The 16,463-nt window shown below is 44.2% G+C and overlaps 1 protein-coding gene across 4 annotated transcripts; it reads left to right on the forward strand.

Moving 5' to 3' along the window:
* Positions 1 to 3,170: 3,170 nt before the first annotated feature.
* On the forward strand, positions 3,171 to 16,253 carry Btn2a2 (butyrophilin, subfamily 2, member A2). 4 transcript variants are annotated; one of them, XM_087590650.1, is made up of 9 exons: positions 3,206 to 3,395; positions 4,160 to 4,289; positions 5,957 to 6,304; positions 9,315 to 9,596; positions 10,031 to 10,126; positions 10,510 to 10,683; positions 11,919 to 11,939; positions 12,031 to 12,057; positions 13,745 to 16,253. In XM_087590650.1, exons 2-9 carry the CDS (start codon positions 4,205 to 4,207, stop codon positions 14,377 to 14,379), a joined length of 1,668 nt encoding a protein of 555 aa, XP_087446776.1. In that variant the 5' UTR covers positions 3,206 to 3,395; positions 4,160 to 4,204; the 3' UTR covers positions 14,380 to 16,253. The 4 variants fall into 4 exon arrangements, with proteins under 4 accessions (NP_001395622.1, XP_087446776.1, XP_087446777.1 ...); NM_001408693.1 differs by lacking the exon at positions 10,031 to 10,126 and having other exon boundaries at positions 3,171 to 3,395; positions 13,745 to 15,055; XM_087590651.1 differs by lacking the exons at positions 4,160 to 4,289; positions 5,957 to 6,304.
* Positions 16,254 to 16,463: the final 210 nt, after the last annotated feature.

The raw sequence follows: 16,463 nt of genomic DNA on the forward strand, positions 1-16,463 counted from the left end.
CTCAGGATATCAGGCTTAGTGACAGATACCTTTAGTGAGTCATCTTGCCAGTCAAATGTATGAAAATTTTTGTTGCAATACTGGAGGTTAAACCAATAGACTCAGAGATTCCAGGCAAGGACTCTACTAGTGAGCTGCCTCTCTGTTCCTAGGGACTTTCCTGCATACTCTTTAGCTCCCCTGAGCTTTGTGATTTCTCCAAAAGAATTCAGATATGATATAGAAAGTGGAATGTAGAATAAAAATGGAGTTTATTGCAAGGTTAAATAAGAGCACTGGAGAGATGATAGTGGACAGGCCACTGTAGAACAAAGTACTCTCAGGAATGAAGAGATGGCCTTTATACCAATTTACTTTTTCAGGCAGCTTTCATATTATTCCTTAAAGTCACTTTAGCAGACAGCTTTCCTGAGGGGATTTTCCTGTCCAGATGATTGCCAGGCATTCTTGGATTAACTCTTTTGAGACAGGGTCTTACTAGCTATGGCTGACCTCAAACTCACAGGCTTGTCTCTACCTCTGAGTGCTGGAATTAAAGTCATGCCTGATTGGGGCTGGGGATTTAGCTCAGTGGTAGAGCCCTTACCTAGGAAGCGCAAGGCCCTGGGTTCGGTCCCCAGCTCCGAAAAAAAAAAGAACCAAAAAAAAATAAAAAAATAAAAAAATAAAGTCATGCCTGACTTGTTTAACTCTTAAGGAAGTAGACAGTACTAAGACTTTGTTCTTCATTTTTAAAGTCTCTAGTGGACTTGAGAGATGCTCATTGGTTAAAAATACTTAGTGCTTTTCCAGAGGCCCAGGAGTTTTATTTTCAACACCCAGAGCCATTGAGTGTAACTCTAGTTCCAGGGGACTACCCACAGACAACTTCACACATGTGACATATACTCCTACATAGAAAATTTAAAAAAAAATCATCTTAAAAAGAAAGCCTCCTACCCAATAGTAATTACATATACGATCCTTCTAGAAGTTCACAATGTCGTGTCTACTAGGGCCAAAGACATCATTCAAATCCCCCCTTTTAAAAGTAGCAATCAAAGTCCTGTTTTATGACACGGAGTTTCAATGACCTCCAAACCTGCTGTTAGCATACTAACTACCTTACAGTCATTTAGTAGCTAGGTATTAACTTGATTTGGCTGCTTCTAGCTGAAAAAAGTTTCATGTCTTGATGACAGTTAGGTCTCTGAAGACAACCCAAAGAATCCTCATATATAGTGACAGACTACTGAAGAACCAGCTAAGGGCAGTCTACTGAAAAGGAGAAGAAACAGAATAAAGACAGATGACCAACATTTGGGTCTGAAGGGAATGGGATCATTACTAAGATCATATAAAGTGTAACCCATCTCTACCATGAAAATTCAAGATCCAGTTTCAAAGCTCTTTGTTGCTTGCAAACAATCTACAGCTCTTCTCTGCAGAAACAGTAGTGCCCAACATGATTGGAATCAGATTCTGTAGATCCTATTAAGCAGATTAGTAGAATACATAATCAGAAATATATGACAGCATTCAACTTGATCAAATGATGTCCTCTAGTTCACAGACAATCACACTAGTGGAAAACATTTCTAATCCAAAGATACTATTACATGGGTAAATTAGCAAGTGGTCTAAAGTTTGGTATAAGAAAGCCAAAACAAAAGGCTGGCCAGGGCCAAAGACAGCAGCAATGCAGGACTTTAAGAAACAAGGACCAAACAGTAAATGTTGTATGTATCTGTTCATTTGAACAAGTATTTAAGCCTGCTGAACTACCCATGGGTCTATGGAAAGTTTCCTTAAGTCATTTACTCTCCAAAGTTCAACCATTTTTACTACACCACTGACTATATGAGTCAGAGGTCTGGAACATGAACAGGATAGAATAGGAATGTTTTTCTGAGTATGTGTGGAAGATACACCCAGAGAAAATTCTAAGAATCTAGGATACAGTTCAAAAGGTCACTGGTCATTCTGAGTCTTGCTTTTCCTCCCACTCCTCCATTTCTTTTTTGGATTTTTGAGACAGAGTGTCTGTGTGTGGCCCTGACTGTCCTGGAGCTCACTCTGTAGACCAGGTTGCCCTTGAACTCAAAGAGCTTGAGTGCACCTGAGTGCTGGGATTAAAGGAGTGAGTCAGCACACCAGGATTGTGTCTGACTCCCTACCTCCCTTTTTCTCACATACACTTCAACACATAGGGATGAGACCTCTGGACAACAGGCACAACTCCAGGATCTCTCAAGTGGGAGGAAGAGAGGAAGAAAGGAATGGATGAAAGGGAAGGAATAAGAGGAAAGAAGAGGGGAAAAGAAAAGGAAGACAGGAGGGAGAAAGGATTGTTTCTGTGTATGCTACTGAAAAATCCCACGCAGAGAGACCCTTATTCAAGTCTTGGGAAATCGCGGACCCCAGACACAGAGAGACCATTTTGGATGTAATAAACAAAGGCGAGGTTTATTACGGAGACCTATTACAGAGATCTCCGGGCCGACACATATCCCACGCAGGAGACAGAGGTGTCGACCCCGAGAGGCTGGGAAAAAGAGTATTTAAAGGCAGAGGCTGTGAGCACCAGGGGATGGGGGATGTCAAAGGGGAATGCACCACAAGTTACAAGATTGTTTTATGGCTCCAGGAGATAAGGGGACGCCAGAAGGTTTTATGCCCCCCTGGTTCCTGGAACAGAGCTACTAAATCAGGAGAAGGGTAGGGTCTTCAGGTCCTCATTATTTTTAAAAGTTTGTCAAAATTGATGGAGCATTTGTATTTGAAACACCTCTGGTTAGGCTTGGGCTGCCCGGTTTCTTGGAGTGCTCTCTGCAGGACACAATGGCTGAAAAGCACAAGTAGGGGCTTATCAGGGTCTGGAGGACATCTGGTTAAAGTATGACTCTGAGTAAGCTGGGGGGACGTCTTTGGATGGTTTATGGGTCAGTCCTCGATAGCCTGAGCTGGTTCCTGCATTCCTTTTCTTTATCTTTATGGCCTGCTATTCTTGGCGGCAGGGCTTAGCCCTGAGTTTGTGGCTTTTGGGGCTAACTCTTTTAATTTTATATTTCTAAACCTAGAATTCGTATAATTTTCTTTTCACTACCTAGTAACAAGTGACAGCTAGACACAGGAATACTATTGGCTGATGACTCCTGGCAGGCCAATACCGGGCTCTAAACTGCTCAATGGAAATTGTGAGACTTGCACGCGGAGTGGGTCCGCTGAGGTCTGATGTCATGAGTCCCGGCACTTTGCGACTAATGGAGAGCGGAAAGTTCTTCTTTCTTCTCTACTGTAGCAGTTTGTTCTCTGGTGGCGACTGTGCTCAGCAGAGAGTAGAGAGTAGAGAAAAGGCAAGATAATCAGCATTCTCGGGGTCTGAGAAGAAAAGAAAACGCAATTAATTCTAGAAGGTAGGGAAGGGGGCAGGGAGCACTCCGAGTCCTGGCAGGGGCCGCAGGAGGGGGCGGGACTGGGGGGGATAGGGCACCACTCTGACTGCTGGGTGGGAAAAGCCGGATCTTTGACTCTGGAAAGAACACCTTGGGGGAGGGGTAGCCTCACCTACCCAAGTTTTACCTGTGGTTCCCCGGGGGGAGCCGGTGGAGACGGGGGAGGGGGGAGGGAAGACAATTTGGGAGGAGGGGAGGAGGAAAGAGTAGGAAGAACTAGGTAGAGAAATAGGAGAAAGACCCGGAGGTTCAGGAAGTGGAGGGAAGTGGGGAAGAGGAGAGGGAGGGAGGGAGGGAGGGAGGGAGGGAGAGAGAGAGAGAGAGAGAGAGAGAGAGAGAGAGAGAGAGAGAGAGAGAGAGAGAGAGAGAAGAAGAAGAAGAAGAAGAAGAAGAAGAAGAAGAAGGAGGAGGAGGAGGAGGAGGAGGAGGAGGAGCTCAAGAAGAAAAGAGGAGGAGGAGGGAGGGGGAGGGATATCAAATGGCAGCTGAAGAAACCGGACTCTGGAAAGACAACTGAACCTAAGACAGCAGAAAACTGCCTTCCAGGTGTTTATGTTGTTTGTTTAATAGAATGTTTGGCGAATCCACCTATTAAGGTTTAACCAGTTCCATAGGAGAAAAGAGTAAATCCAAGGCACGCGTTTGAGTGCTCATGAGGCCAGCGTAGGGACAAAAAGGTGTAATGTACATGGGAATCGTGGGTGACTTATCCTCTGTATTTCTAGGTTTTCTGTCCACACGTGAACTAGGTGACTCTGTCCTGAAGTCCTATGGAGCCTGCTACTTCTCTGCATTCTTGCCCGTTAGCCTCCCTTCTCTTCTTCTTGGTCCTCAGCCTGCTTGCGCTGCTCTCAGGTACAGCTGTTGGCTTCTCCTCCTATCAGCTTCTCAGAAAGCAATGGCCACAGTTCTACTGACAGACAGAGGCAGGAGGATTGCAGCTGTGTTGGCTCGTCCTTCTGAATGTGAACGATGGATTTATCCCAATTGTCTTTCAGAAATGCAGCTAGAACATCAAAGGAAATCTGTAAATGTCCAAGTGGCAACATTCAAAAGAGTTAAAAATAGATGAAGTAGATTTGAATGATATATATTAACACCACATCATCAAATAGCAATGTTTAAACTCTTACCTTGCCAGGTGTGGTGGTACATACCTATAAACTTAGGAGGCTGAGTCCAGACTGCCACAAGTTCAAAGCCTGCCAGGGGTACCTAATAAGATGCTGTCTCATGAAACAAAACAAGGGGGCTAGGAATGTGGCTCAGTCAGTAGAGTGCTTTCCTAGCATGCACGGGCTATGGTTTGAATCCTGAGTCTGTACCACACTCAGGCATTGGGCTGAAGAACAAGTATTTCTGAGTGCTGGAGCTACACTAAATGCTCAGGGTGACTGCAGTGTTCTGGTCATGTCGGTTCTGGTTTTCTAGTTTTATTTTGTTATTGTTCATGGCTGGTCTTGAATTTGCTATGAAGCTGAAGATAACTTTGAAGAGCCGATCTTCCAGCCTCCATCTACTCAGTGTTGGGATCATGGGTGTGCACTACACACGTGGGTAGCATTTTGTTCCTAAAATATTTGCGGCCTCCTTCGATTGTTCCCAGAAATGCTGCCCTCTAGCCACAGCTACCAGCCCACTAGGAGGCCCCTGTGGCTTTGGACATAACTTATCTAATCCAAGGTTGTCCAACCTTTTCAGTTCTCCAGGCCACATACTGGATGAAGAATTTCCTAGGGCCCTACATTAAATGATCCAAAAGTATCTGTTCTACTTCCATTTCTCTTGCTGTGATAAATACCCTGACAAAAAGCAACTTAGGAAAGGGAAGGGTACAAATTAGGTACAAATGCAAGCCACAGTCCGTCATGGAGGGAATTCAAGAGAGGAACTTGAAGGCAGGCGGGCTTGCTATCCCACATGGCATTACCTCCAACCAGGGAACTAACTTCACTGCCAAGTGCAGGAGAGTCCTTGAAGATACTGCTTGCTGGCTTCTATCAGCTCTTAATGTAGGTAAGACCCCCCTGCCTAGGCAATGGTGTGGGCAGCCTTAACATTGTTGCAATTGACAATCAATCAAGGGAATCTCCCACAAAGATGCCCACAGGCCAATGACTTAAGCAGTTTCCCAATTTAGATCCTCTTAGGAGACAATTCTAGGTTCAGTCAAGTATAACTAACAATTAAAAACTAACCAAGTGGGGTTGGGGATTTAGCTCAGTGGTAGAGTGCTTGCCTAGCAAGCACAAGGCCCTGGGTTCGGTCCCCAGCTCCGGAAAAAAAAAGAAAAAAAAAACAAAAAACAAAAAAAAAAACTAACCAAGACAGTGTCCAGATCACAGCTTGAGTGGTCTGAGTGTACTGATACATTTATTTTGTATAACATTGTAACACAAAATGGCCACTATAAAGTTCACTCTTAGGACCTACAGAATGAAAATAAACAACAACAAAATAAACCTCATGAGTTAAGTTTAACAGCCGTAGTTCCTGTCTGATTGTCCCCCTTTGTTGAATAGCCCAGTTTACTGTCATAGGACCAGCTGAGCCAATCCTGGCCATGGTAGGAGAGAATATCACACTACATTGCCACCTGACACCAGAAAGAAATGCAGAAGACATGGAGGTGCGGTGGTTCCGGTGGCGTTTCTCCCCTGCAGTTCTGGTGTACAGAGGCCATCAAGAGAGACCAGAGGAGCAGATGGTACCATACCAAGGAAGAACCACCTTCATGAGCACAGACATCAGCAAGGGAAGAGTTGCGCTCATTATCCACAATGTCACAACCTATGACAATGGCATCTACTACTGTTACTTCCAAGAAGGCAGGTCCTATGACCAGGCAACCATCAGGCTCAGGGTGGCAAGTAAGTCACTCTGCTTTGCTCTGTTGACTTTTCCCAATGTGATTTTTTGGGGAAATTTGTCTCCTCCATTCTGGCTCATCACAGACTAGCACATTTCTTGCCTGCAATCTCCTTTACACAGGGAGGGCTATTTCTCTAGTCCACCTGAATGAGCTCTGCTTAGCTGTGGCCATTGCTTCTTGAGCAACAGGCACTGTTAGAAATGTGCAGGAGTACCTGAGATAAACAAGCATTGTCCCCCAAACCACAATAGATATTTCACTGGTTAATATTAATCTTACAGTGCAGACCAGGCTTAAAATCACTTTGTTGCTGACAATGACCTTGAACTTCTGATCTTCCTACCAAGTGCTGGGATTACAAACTGTATCACCAACTTCACCATCCTCAGCTAATCTTGCCTTGCCCTTTTCCCCATTTCTCCTTGTAATAGTTGTAGAGAAAGCAATTGACACGTAAATAGATAATGTCAATATTAATTAGAGCAGCAGAATTATGTACTAAGACTGGTGGCCCTGTAGAGGAACAGTAAGACTACTACCTGGAGCATTTTACAAAGCTTCCAAATAGAAATGGCAATTAAACTGAGCATGCAGGAAGGGAGCCATGTTTTGTTAGGTAGGAAGGTTTTCTGACCCTTGTAACCTGATCCTGTTCACAGCAGGACTTCAGGATTGGCTAGTGGTGCTTGTAGGTTCCAGGAACCCCAATTCTTTCCTTGTAAGCATGTTGCACAGACTTGTCCTACTCTAAATTAGAGCATTATAAAATGTTTAACTAGATGATATGTGTGTTCTTACCTGTGTGTATGCCTTATAGTAGCCAAAGGTGTCTTTCTCAGTCACTTTCCAACTTAGTCTGTTGTTGAACTTTGATCTCTGCTCTGCTATCCTGGCTGGCCAAGGATACATCTGTCTCCTCATCCCCTGCCTCTGGACTGGGGTCACAGACATGAGACCACCTCAGCTTTTGTATAGCTGCTGAGGATCCAAAGCACTTGTTGCACTGTTACAAGAAGTGCTTTACCAGTGAGCAGTCTCCCCAGCACCCTTTGATTTTTTTTTTTTAAGATTTATTTATTTTATGTATGTGAGTACAATGTGGCTCTCTTCAGAGACACCAGAAGAGGACAACAGATCCCATTACAGATGTTTGTGAGCCACCATGTGGTTGCTGGGAATTGAACCTAAGACCTCTGGAAGAGCAGGTGATTTATTGATTGAGTTATTTATTTTTTAATTCATATTTTGTTTGTTGGATGGATTGTCTGGGTGATTTCATCCTTAAGTCTGTTGTCTCTGAACCCCATGGAATGCTTTATAAGATTGTTTTGTTCAGATTGCCAAATTTTGTGGGGGTTTTGTTTGTTTGTTTTTGTGTGGTTGTTTGGGAGTTGTGGTTGCTGTTGTTGTTTAGACAGGGTCTCTCAAATGTAGGTCTGGCTGGCCAAGTTCTTTTGAATCTTATTCCACATCAAGTTTTCTGAGTGAGGCTGGGCGTCTATGGCTTTGTTTCCTGGGCAAAATCAAATGGAAGATCCATACATAATGACACACACCTGTACTCCCACTCCAGCACTCGGGACATAGGCACAAGAGGATCAGGAGTTCAATGTCATCCTCAACTACATATCCAATTCAAGGCTAGCTTGAGCTATATGAATCTTTTGTCTCAAAAACAAACAGAAAAATCAAATTGTTTAGCCCAGTGTGGTAGCATATGCTTGTAATTCCAGCACACAAAATATGAGGAAGAAGGATTTCTGTGAGTTTGAGGCCAGTCTGAACTGCACTGTGAGGTCCTATCTCAAACAAACAAACAACAAAAAATAAAATAGAGCGCAAAGCTTGGGGCATCAGTGAATGGTTTAATTTCCTTTCTTTGGTATAATATTGAGTAAGCTTAAAAGGAACTAGTCAATAGAAGTTTGTGGGGTGTGCCTAAAGCGACAGAAATGTCTCACAACCACATATCTAAATACAATGATATACATTGAATGGTGACAGTTTTGACTACATCAGGTGCCTAGTAGGTGAATTTGGGAAAGCACTATATGTTACCTACCTGAGTGAGTCCCTAGCACCTCTAAATGTCAAGACTCATCTCCATGGTAGCAGCCCTTATTGCAGTTAGTACACAGCTGTGAACCAGTGCCTTCCCTCTGCTTAGCCCTGAGAGATGGAAAACCCTGAAAGCTAGAAAGGACAGTGTCTTAAAGTAAGAAAGCTTCATTAAGACTGTGACAACCTGACAAATTCTTGTATTAGTCTAGAATCTCACAAGGCTAAAGCAACTGAGATGTTTTTCCACAGAGCACAAAGTGAAGTTCTAAGTTGACTTTTTTTGGTTGGACTTAACTTACCTACTTAGAAATGAGACAGTTAGAGTCTCTGTCAGAAACTTAACAAGCCTTTAAGGAGACAATGTAGATATCTAGGCTGTGGTGAGCCCTGAGGCTACAGCACAGTGGAGAATGTGAGGGAATCCTTTGTTCATGAAGAGCTTCCAGCTCAGTTGGCACATCGGTCCCTTCTCTAAAATCAAGGCCCTTCTTCCTACCCATCATCTCATTCTTTCTTCCTGCTTCATCCTCCCTCATCTTTCCACTTCCACAGAGGAGAGACTGCAGGAGCTTGCATATTCAGTATCCCTAAGTCCGCCAGTTTGTACTTCCCTTTTCTTGGCTTCTACCTTTAAGAGCAGATCTCTTAAGACAAGCCCACTGAAATACTATTGCTTGTTCTGTGATGCTGAGGATCAAACTGAAGTCCTTGCTTATGCCAGACAAGTACTCTACTACTGAGCTACATCCCTAGCCCAGCCATTCTTTTTGTTTGTTTGACTGATTGTTTTTTTGAGATAGGGTCTCACTATGTATCTCTGGCTGTCCTGGAACTCTGTACGTAGGCTAGGCTGGCCTCAAACTCATAGAGATCCTCCTGTTTCTGCCTCCCTAGTGCTGGAACTAAACCAGCCATTGTTTTAGCTGAGCCCTGGTCTTTCCTCCCAGGCCTTGGCTCTGAGCCGCTTATTCAGATGAAGACTCTTGAGGATGGGAGCATCTTGCTAAAATGCACATCTGGAGGGTGGTACCCAGAGCCCCGAGCTGTGTGGAGAGACCCATACGATGAAGTTGTACCCGCCCTGGAGGAAGAGTATACAGCAGACAGAGAAGGCCTCTTCAGAGTCACCATGACTATAATCATCAGGGACTGCTGTGTGAGGAACATGACCTGCTCTATCAACAACACTCTGCTCAGCCAGGAGACAGCAAGTGTGATTCTCATTCCAGGTTCGTCCCCTGCCCTCTGGAGATAGGCTCTGAAAGGATAGGCTCCTCAGCAAATAAGTCGATGTCTGAAATAGTGACAGGAGACTAGAGGATGGTCTGGGGAAGGATCTTTGGTTCTGCTGACCTGAAGGCTGGAGTCGAACAGAGGCCATATCCCTTGCAACTAGAAAGTCAGTTAGTCCCAGCCACGTGAATGAGTAGTGATAAGCAGTGGTAGAATAGCAAGGAATAGTAGTTACGTTGGTTTATAGTCCCCACACCTGGGAGGACAGGAAAGGAGAATAACAGGTCTCTCTACTTAAACTTGACTAGACTTGAACTCCCGGTCACCCTTCCTCTGCCTCTCCAGTACTGGGCTTATGCTATGTGCCAGCACACCCAGCACATGGGAAAGATTTAATGTGTATGACCAGGATCTCTGTCTCTCCGTTAAGAACAGAACACATGCAGCAAGAGCAGAGTGAGAAGGAAGGCACTGCAAGAGCCTGGAACAGAATGCTGGGGACCTGTGCAAGGTGGCACCTGTAGAGGTTTGGCAGCCTGCTTACCTTGTTTCATCAATGGCATGCATCTATGGTATTCATCCATAGTGGCCCTGAGTGATTCTGCAGTTTTAATCCCCTGAGCCACAGCCAAAGCAGTCAGAGGTCAGCCAGTAAAAAGCTATCATTTGGGGTTGGGGATCTAGCTCAGTGGTAGAGCGCTTGCCTAGCAAGCGCAAGGCCCTGGGTTCGGTCCCCAGCTCCAGAAAAAAAGGGAAAGAAAAGAAAAAAAAAAAGCTATCATTTTTTCTTCCATCCTTGTTCCTGAGGGAGAAATCCCAGGTCTGGGACCTGAGAGAGTTCCCCACAAGGAGTGCTCTTAGCCCCAGTGTTCTATCTCTCTCACAGCCTTTCTCTGCCTCACTTTCCAGAACCCTTCGTGCGGAGTCTTGCTCTCTGGATGGTGGCCACTGCTGTCATTCTGCCTATAGTAATGGTGATCCTCCTCACATCTGGAAGCATCTGCCTTGTCAAGAAACACCACAGGAAGAAATCGATTTTGTCAGCTGAAAAAGAAGCCAAATATGAGGAAAAGGAAACTGCACGTAAGGAGCTAGGGGAAAGAGAAAGAACTCAGAAGATAAAAGAGTAGAGTAGGAAAGTTCACAACTCTTGAGTTTAAGGTCAGTCTCAGCTACATAATGAGTTCAAAGCCGGCCGAAGCCACATAGGACCACGTACAAGAGGAGGAAAAGAAAGGACACCACCCTCTGAACTAGACAGAGGGCACATAGTTGCAGCAGAAGTGCTCAGAACTCTCATATCCTAATGGTTAAGCCTTGGGATCTTTTTACTCAATCTGCAAACATTGCATTATTCACAGGACTAAATGACTGAACAATAGCAAACCCAAACAAAGAAAATTCTAACACTGTCCACTCACCTGGTTTCTGACAGTTCTCAGGAGTGGCTATTATATTAGTTACTTTTTTCATTACTGTGATAAAGTTCTATGACAGGAGCTGACAAGATGATTCAGCAGGTAAAGACACTTGTTACCAGGCCTGACATTCCAGAATTTAATACCCAGAACCCATATGGTAGAAGAGAACCAGCTCCTATAAGCTATCCTCTGACCACCACTTCTGTAACATGTCACGTGCACACATAAGCACACACACAAAAACATATACCTACACACTAAGTAAATGAAAAATTACATTTATGTAAATGAGTATTTTGCCTAAATGTTTGGGTGCCTGGTACCCACAGAGGTCTGAAAAGGGCATTGGATAGCCTGATACTAGAGTTGTAAATGTATAGAAGCCACCATGTATGTGTTGGAAACAGAATCTTTGTCTTCTGTAAAAGCAGCTAGTGCTCTTAACCCTTAAGCCATTTCGTCAGAACCCCAAACATTTTAAAATTACATGTATTTATTTATTTATTTATTTATTTATTTATTTATTTATTTATTTATTTATTTATTTATAGAAGGGTGACACACCATGGCCTGCATGTAGAAATCAATCAGAGAACAATTTGTGGAAGTTGGTTCTTTCCTTTGTGGGTCTTGGAGAGTGGACTTGGGCTTTGCAGTAAACTCCCTTACCCTCTGAGCCACCGTGTTCAAATTCATTAACTAACCTAGAACATCTCTAACAGACAAACCTAGGTTCGTTTCCACTGTGATTCTAAATCCTGTCAATGTCACAATTGAGATTAACTCTCTCAGGTGGGAATGAAGGGTTTAGTTTTGTAGCAAGAGCCAGCGCTGCTTTAAGACAAATCTAAATTCTTTCAGCTGTTTACTGAGTACAGTACTTTGCTTCCTTTTCAGGGCAGCTTCAAGAGGAACTGCGTAAGTTTAACCTTCCCTGAACTACTCTCTGCAGTTTGTGTTCTGCTGGCTCAGCCATGACCTTATGACATTCACCTCTCTTCATTTGCAGAATGGAGACAAACCCTCTTACATGCCGGTGAGTGTCTCTGGTATTCTCTTACACATTGAGATTTCCTCACCAAGGGAGGACACAAACAAAAGACTCAAGGGCCTGGAGTGGGAGGTAGAGGCTTGAGAGTGCTTCATTGGCCACGACCCACGACCCACTAATGCTGGACTCCAGCTTGGTCAGGGAATCGCTAGAGCTTTTTTTTCTTTTTTAATGATTTATTTATTTATTTCATGTATGTGAGTACACTGTTACTGTCTTCAGACACACCGGAAGAGGGTATCGATCGATCCCTTTACGGATGGTTGTGAGCCACCATGTGGTTGCTGGGAATTGAACTCAGGACCTCTTGAAGAGCAGTCAGTGCTCTTAACCGCTGAGCCATCTCTCCAGCCCTCACTAGAGCTTTCTATCAGCCCCACAGCTTACATCTCACAGTTCCCTATGTCTATCTCTGTCTTTCTCTCTCTCTCTCTCTCTCTCTCTCTCTCTCTCTCTCTCTCTCTCTCTCTCTCTCTGTCTCCCTGTCTCTGTGTCTGTCTCTCTTTCTCTCTCTCCCAGAAGAAGGTAATCCATGAGTAGCAGAGGTCTACCATACAGAATAGCTCTGTCAACAGTACCTCTTCCTCTTGGATCCTGAGTCAGTTTGGAAGAAGACAGTTCTGCTTTGGGTATTTATTACTTGGGAGGTGGTTTAGAGTGAACAGTTGTATCCTTGTGGCAAAAAGGCAATCTGCTTCCTGGGCTGATCAGGGCTGTAATAACTAGGTGTCTAGAAATGCGTTCCTGCTTCTAGGAGACCACTAACACTCAGTGAGTTAGGTGAGTAGGAGAACCCGAAGCGTATAGCTGCCTTTTCTTCATGAGCTTTATTTATTTTTTCATGTTTCATCAACAAGAATACAGGCTTTACCAGATGCCTCAGCACAAGAACTGTTCCTCCTTAAGAGGAAATTCAAAACTGTCACAGTCTAACTTGACACACAATCACAAGTTGTCACAATCAGACATATCAACTTGGAGGAAGGAAGGTACTAGTCTAACATGATAAGCGAAGATTAGGCAAGCCATAGTATAGATGGTTGGCAAGAACTTCATATGTTCAGAGCGGCTTCAAACCTGACTGAGTATTCTCCCTCTTGACTTGGCTGTACGTTCTTGGCTTTGGGTAACATTCGTTCTCCTTCTTCATCCTTTGTGGGTAACCTTATCTGTTATTTAAATCATTTGTTAAAGGAATGTAGAGACCAGTGAGGTGATCCTGTATTAGCCAAGATACTGTGTAGTGAGACTCAGTTTAATTCTCTAATTGACTCATCATTAGGGAGCATGAGAGATTCACCCTCTCTTGTTGGTCCAAGTCAAGTTGGATGATTTCTACTAAGGGAATTCCAGAGATCTTACATCATGGTAAACACTGGGACAGGTCTGAAAATGCTGGAAAGGGAAACAATTCATTTTGTTTATTTGCTAAACTTTCTGGGGTTTTTGATCCTCAGTCTTTTCTACAGACGACAAGGCTCCTGTCCCTAGGAGACAAATGAGCTTCATCATGAGCTTGGATCAAAAAAATACTTCTTTGAAAAGGCTACCACACAGAGGAATCCCACATCAGCTCCCAGGATCTGGGGATCTGGGTTGGGAAAGAGAGGTTGTGCATATCCTAGAGACTGAGATCTCAGCACTAAGCCTGAGACATTTTTTTTTTCTACAGCTGATGTGGTCCTGGACCCAGATACAGCTCATCCTGAGCTCTTCCTATCAGCTGACCAGAGAAGTGTAAGACGAGGCCCTTCGAGGCAGAGTGTGTCTGACAACCCTGAGAGATTTGACTGCCGTCCATGTGTCCTGGGCAGGGACAGCTTCTCCTCAGGAAAGCATTACTGGGAGGTAGAGGTGGAAAATGTAATGGTGTGGGCCATTGGCGTTTGTAAAGACAGTGTTGAAAGAAAAGGGGAGGCCCTGTTGGTTCCTCAGAATGGCTTCTGGACCCTGGAGATGTTTGGAAGCCAGTATCGAGCCCTGTCCTCCCCAGAAAAAATCATACCTCTGAAAGAGCGTCTTCACCGCGTGGCCGTCTTCCTGGACTGTGAGGGTGGGGATATTTCTTTCTACAACATGAGAGACAGATCACACATCTACACATGTCCTCCTGTGACTTTCACTGGGCCCCTGAGACCCTTCTTTAGGCTCGGTTCTGATGACAGTCCCCTGTTTATCTGTCCAGCATTCACAGGAGCACAGGGAGTTACAATACCTGAGGGAGGCCTGTTCCTATATAGGACAAGACCAATTTCCCAGAGCCTTGTAAGGAAGCCAGAGTCCTCAGCACAGCACTATCTGGTGTAGAGCGAACTCTGTGTCCTTCAGGTCATGTGGAGCATCTTCCAGCTGCTGCCTTCATACATACTTCAGGCCCATGCCTCACTCAGTTCACTACATCATTTCTTCTAACTATGGGCCTAAGTAGACCCAGTCTTAGGGGACTGTTGCTATGATACAGCTCTCTCCTGAGAAGAAATTGTGAGAAGGGGAGAGGCAGAAAACTTGAACCTTCAACATGATGCTCTGGCCACAGTGGATGTTAGGCAAGGGCAACAGGGTGCCTCAGGATGTAAGAAGAGAGAACTGCAGTGTTGTGGTTTGCCCTGAAGTTATCTGTATTTTGATGCTAATTCCACTGCCCCTAGGACAGCTGCCTAGTCACATACTCAGGAATCAGGTGACTTGATCAGAACCTTTTCCCCCATTGAATTTGTAAAGTACAGGTGAGGGGCAGGTACAGGATAGAAGGAGGCCTGTCATTGGAGGAGAAGGAAGGATGGGTGGGAGAGAAGTTTGAAGGAAAAGGAGGAGACGGGAAGAGAAAGAGAGACAGACGGAGAGAGGGGAGAAGCCATGGCAGGTGATGTTAAGATTCTGCTCTGTGTATTTACAGGTTGTTATCAATGTTCCTAAGGGATGGATGGTACCAGGCTTTGTATGTTTAAGTGGGCAATTATATCTTACCAATTGGGTCTAAGATTATTGTGTTGTGTGTTCTTTTATGTGAGGGTTTGAGTGTAAGAAAGTGTGCGGCTGGGATATGTTTCCACCAAGATATCTAGCAGATATCTTGGGGCACCGAGGTGTAGACCCACCGGGTAAAAGACAACCTTACTTTTTTATTTTTATATTTCTACAACACTGCAGAGGAAGGAGACAAGTAAATACAAATTGAAGAAAGATGGAGGAAGTACTGGAGAGCTTCAGGGTCAGCCCTATATGACAGCTATGGGTAGGTAGGAACTAATGGTCCACTGATAGCCAAAGCCAAAGATTTAAATCTCACATACTATGACTGGAGTGTGTATCTGTGACCTACACATGAGAGGAAATAATCATATTGATGGTCTGAATGGAAGCTGGCTCAGGCATCCCCACAATAAACACTCACTTCTGAGTCCCATGTCGTGCTCAGTAAGAATGGCTTGAGGCTTGAGGTCCATGCTGAGCTTATGGTCCATATGACTTCGATTTACTAAAGATAGTAGCAGTTCAAGTTCCTTAGGCCCAGGATGTCTTCTTTTCCCCAAGCCCTTCCTCCTTCAACATAGGGTCTCACTATGTAGACCAGGCCAGCCTCCACCTCCAGAGTGCTGGGTTTAAAGACACACACAACTGTGTCCAATTTATGATCTTAGGATGTATGGAGAAGATTAAGCTTCTGTGCTCTTGGGTTAATACCTGTTGTGATTTGTTTTGGTTTTTCTCTTGTGTTATGCTCTCACTGTATAGCACTGCCCTTGACTCTTCCCATCTTTTTGTTACTGTTTTTTTTTTTTTTTTTTCTTTTTTTTTTCGGAGCTGGGAACCGAACCCAGGGCCTTGTGCTTGCTAGGCAAATGCTCTACCACTGAGCTAAAACCCCAGCCCCTTGTTACTGTTTTTTCAAGGCAGTGTTTCATTGTGTATTTTTAGGCTGTCCTGGAATTCACTATGTGCAGTGAGCTGATCTTGAACTCACAGAGATCTGCCTCTGCCTCCTGAGTACTGGGATTAAAGGTGTGTTCTACTACACCTGGCTTCACTCTGTCACTTTAGTGTGGGGATTATAGGCTTATATCATCATGCCTAAGCCTAACTAATATCTGTTGGTGCTTATGACATTGGAAGTTTAGAACAGAAAAACAACTACATGTATTAATTTATATTAAACCAATAAAAAGCCAACTATAGTTTCATATGAACAGTATATGTCTTATTTAAAGACTTGTTTCTGACCTGGGCAGTGATGGTGCATGTCTTTAATCCCAGCATTTGGGAGGCAGAGGCAGGCAGATCTCTGAGTACAAAGCCAGCCAGGTCTACAGAGTGAGTTTTAGGATAGGCAAAGCAATACAGAGTATACAGAGAAACTCTGTCTTGGAGGACAAGGCAGGGAGTTGTTTCTG

The sequence above is a fragment of the Rattus norvegicus genome, chromosome 17 (assembly GCF_021556685.1).
Source record: "Rattus norvegicus strain SHRSP/BbbUtx chromosome 17, alternate assembly SHRSP_T2T, whole genome shotgun sequence".
Classification (NCBI taxonomy): Eukaryota; Metazoa; Chordata; class Mammalia; order Rodentia; family Muridae; genus Rattus; species Rattus norvegicus.

Bases quoted from the DNA above. Each gene is read 5' to 3' on its own strand.
- Btn2a2 (XM_087590650.1), top strand. From the start codon at position 4,205: ATGGAGCCTGCTACTTCTCTGCATTCTTGCCCGTTAGCCTCCCTTCTC. The intron at 9,597-10,030 runs GTTCGTCCCCTG...CTCTCCGTTAAG, and splicing joins AAGTGTGATTCTCATTCCAG to AACAGAACACATGCAGCAAG. The intron at 12,058-13,744 runs GTGAGTGTCTCT...TTTTTTCTACAG, and splicing joins ACAAACCCTCTTACATGCCG to CTGATGTGGTCCTGGACCCA.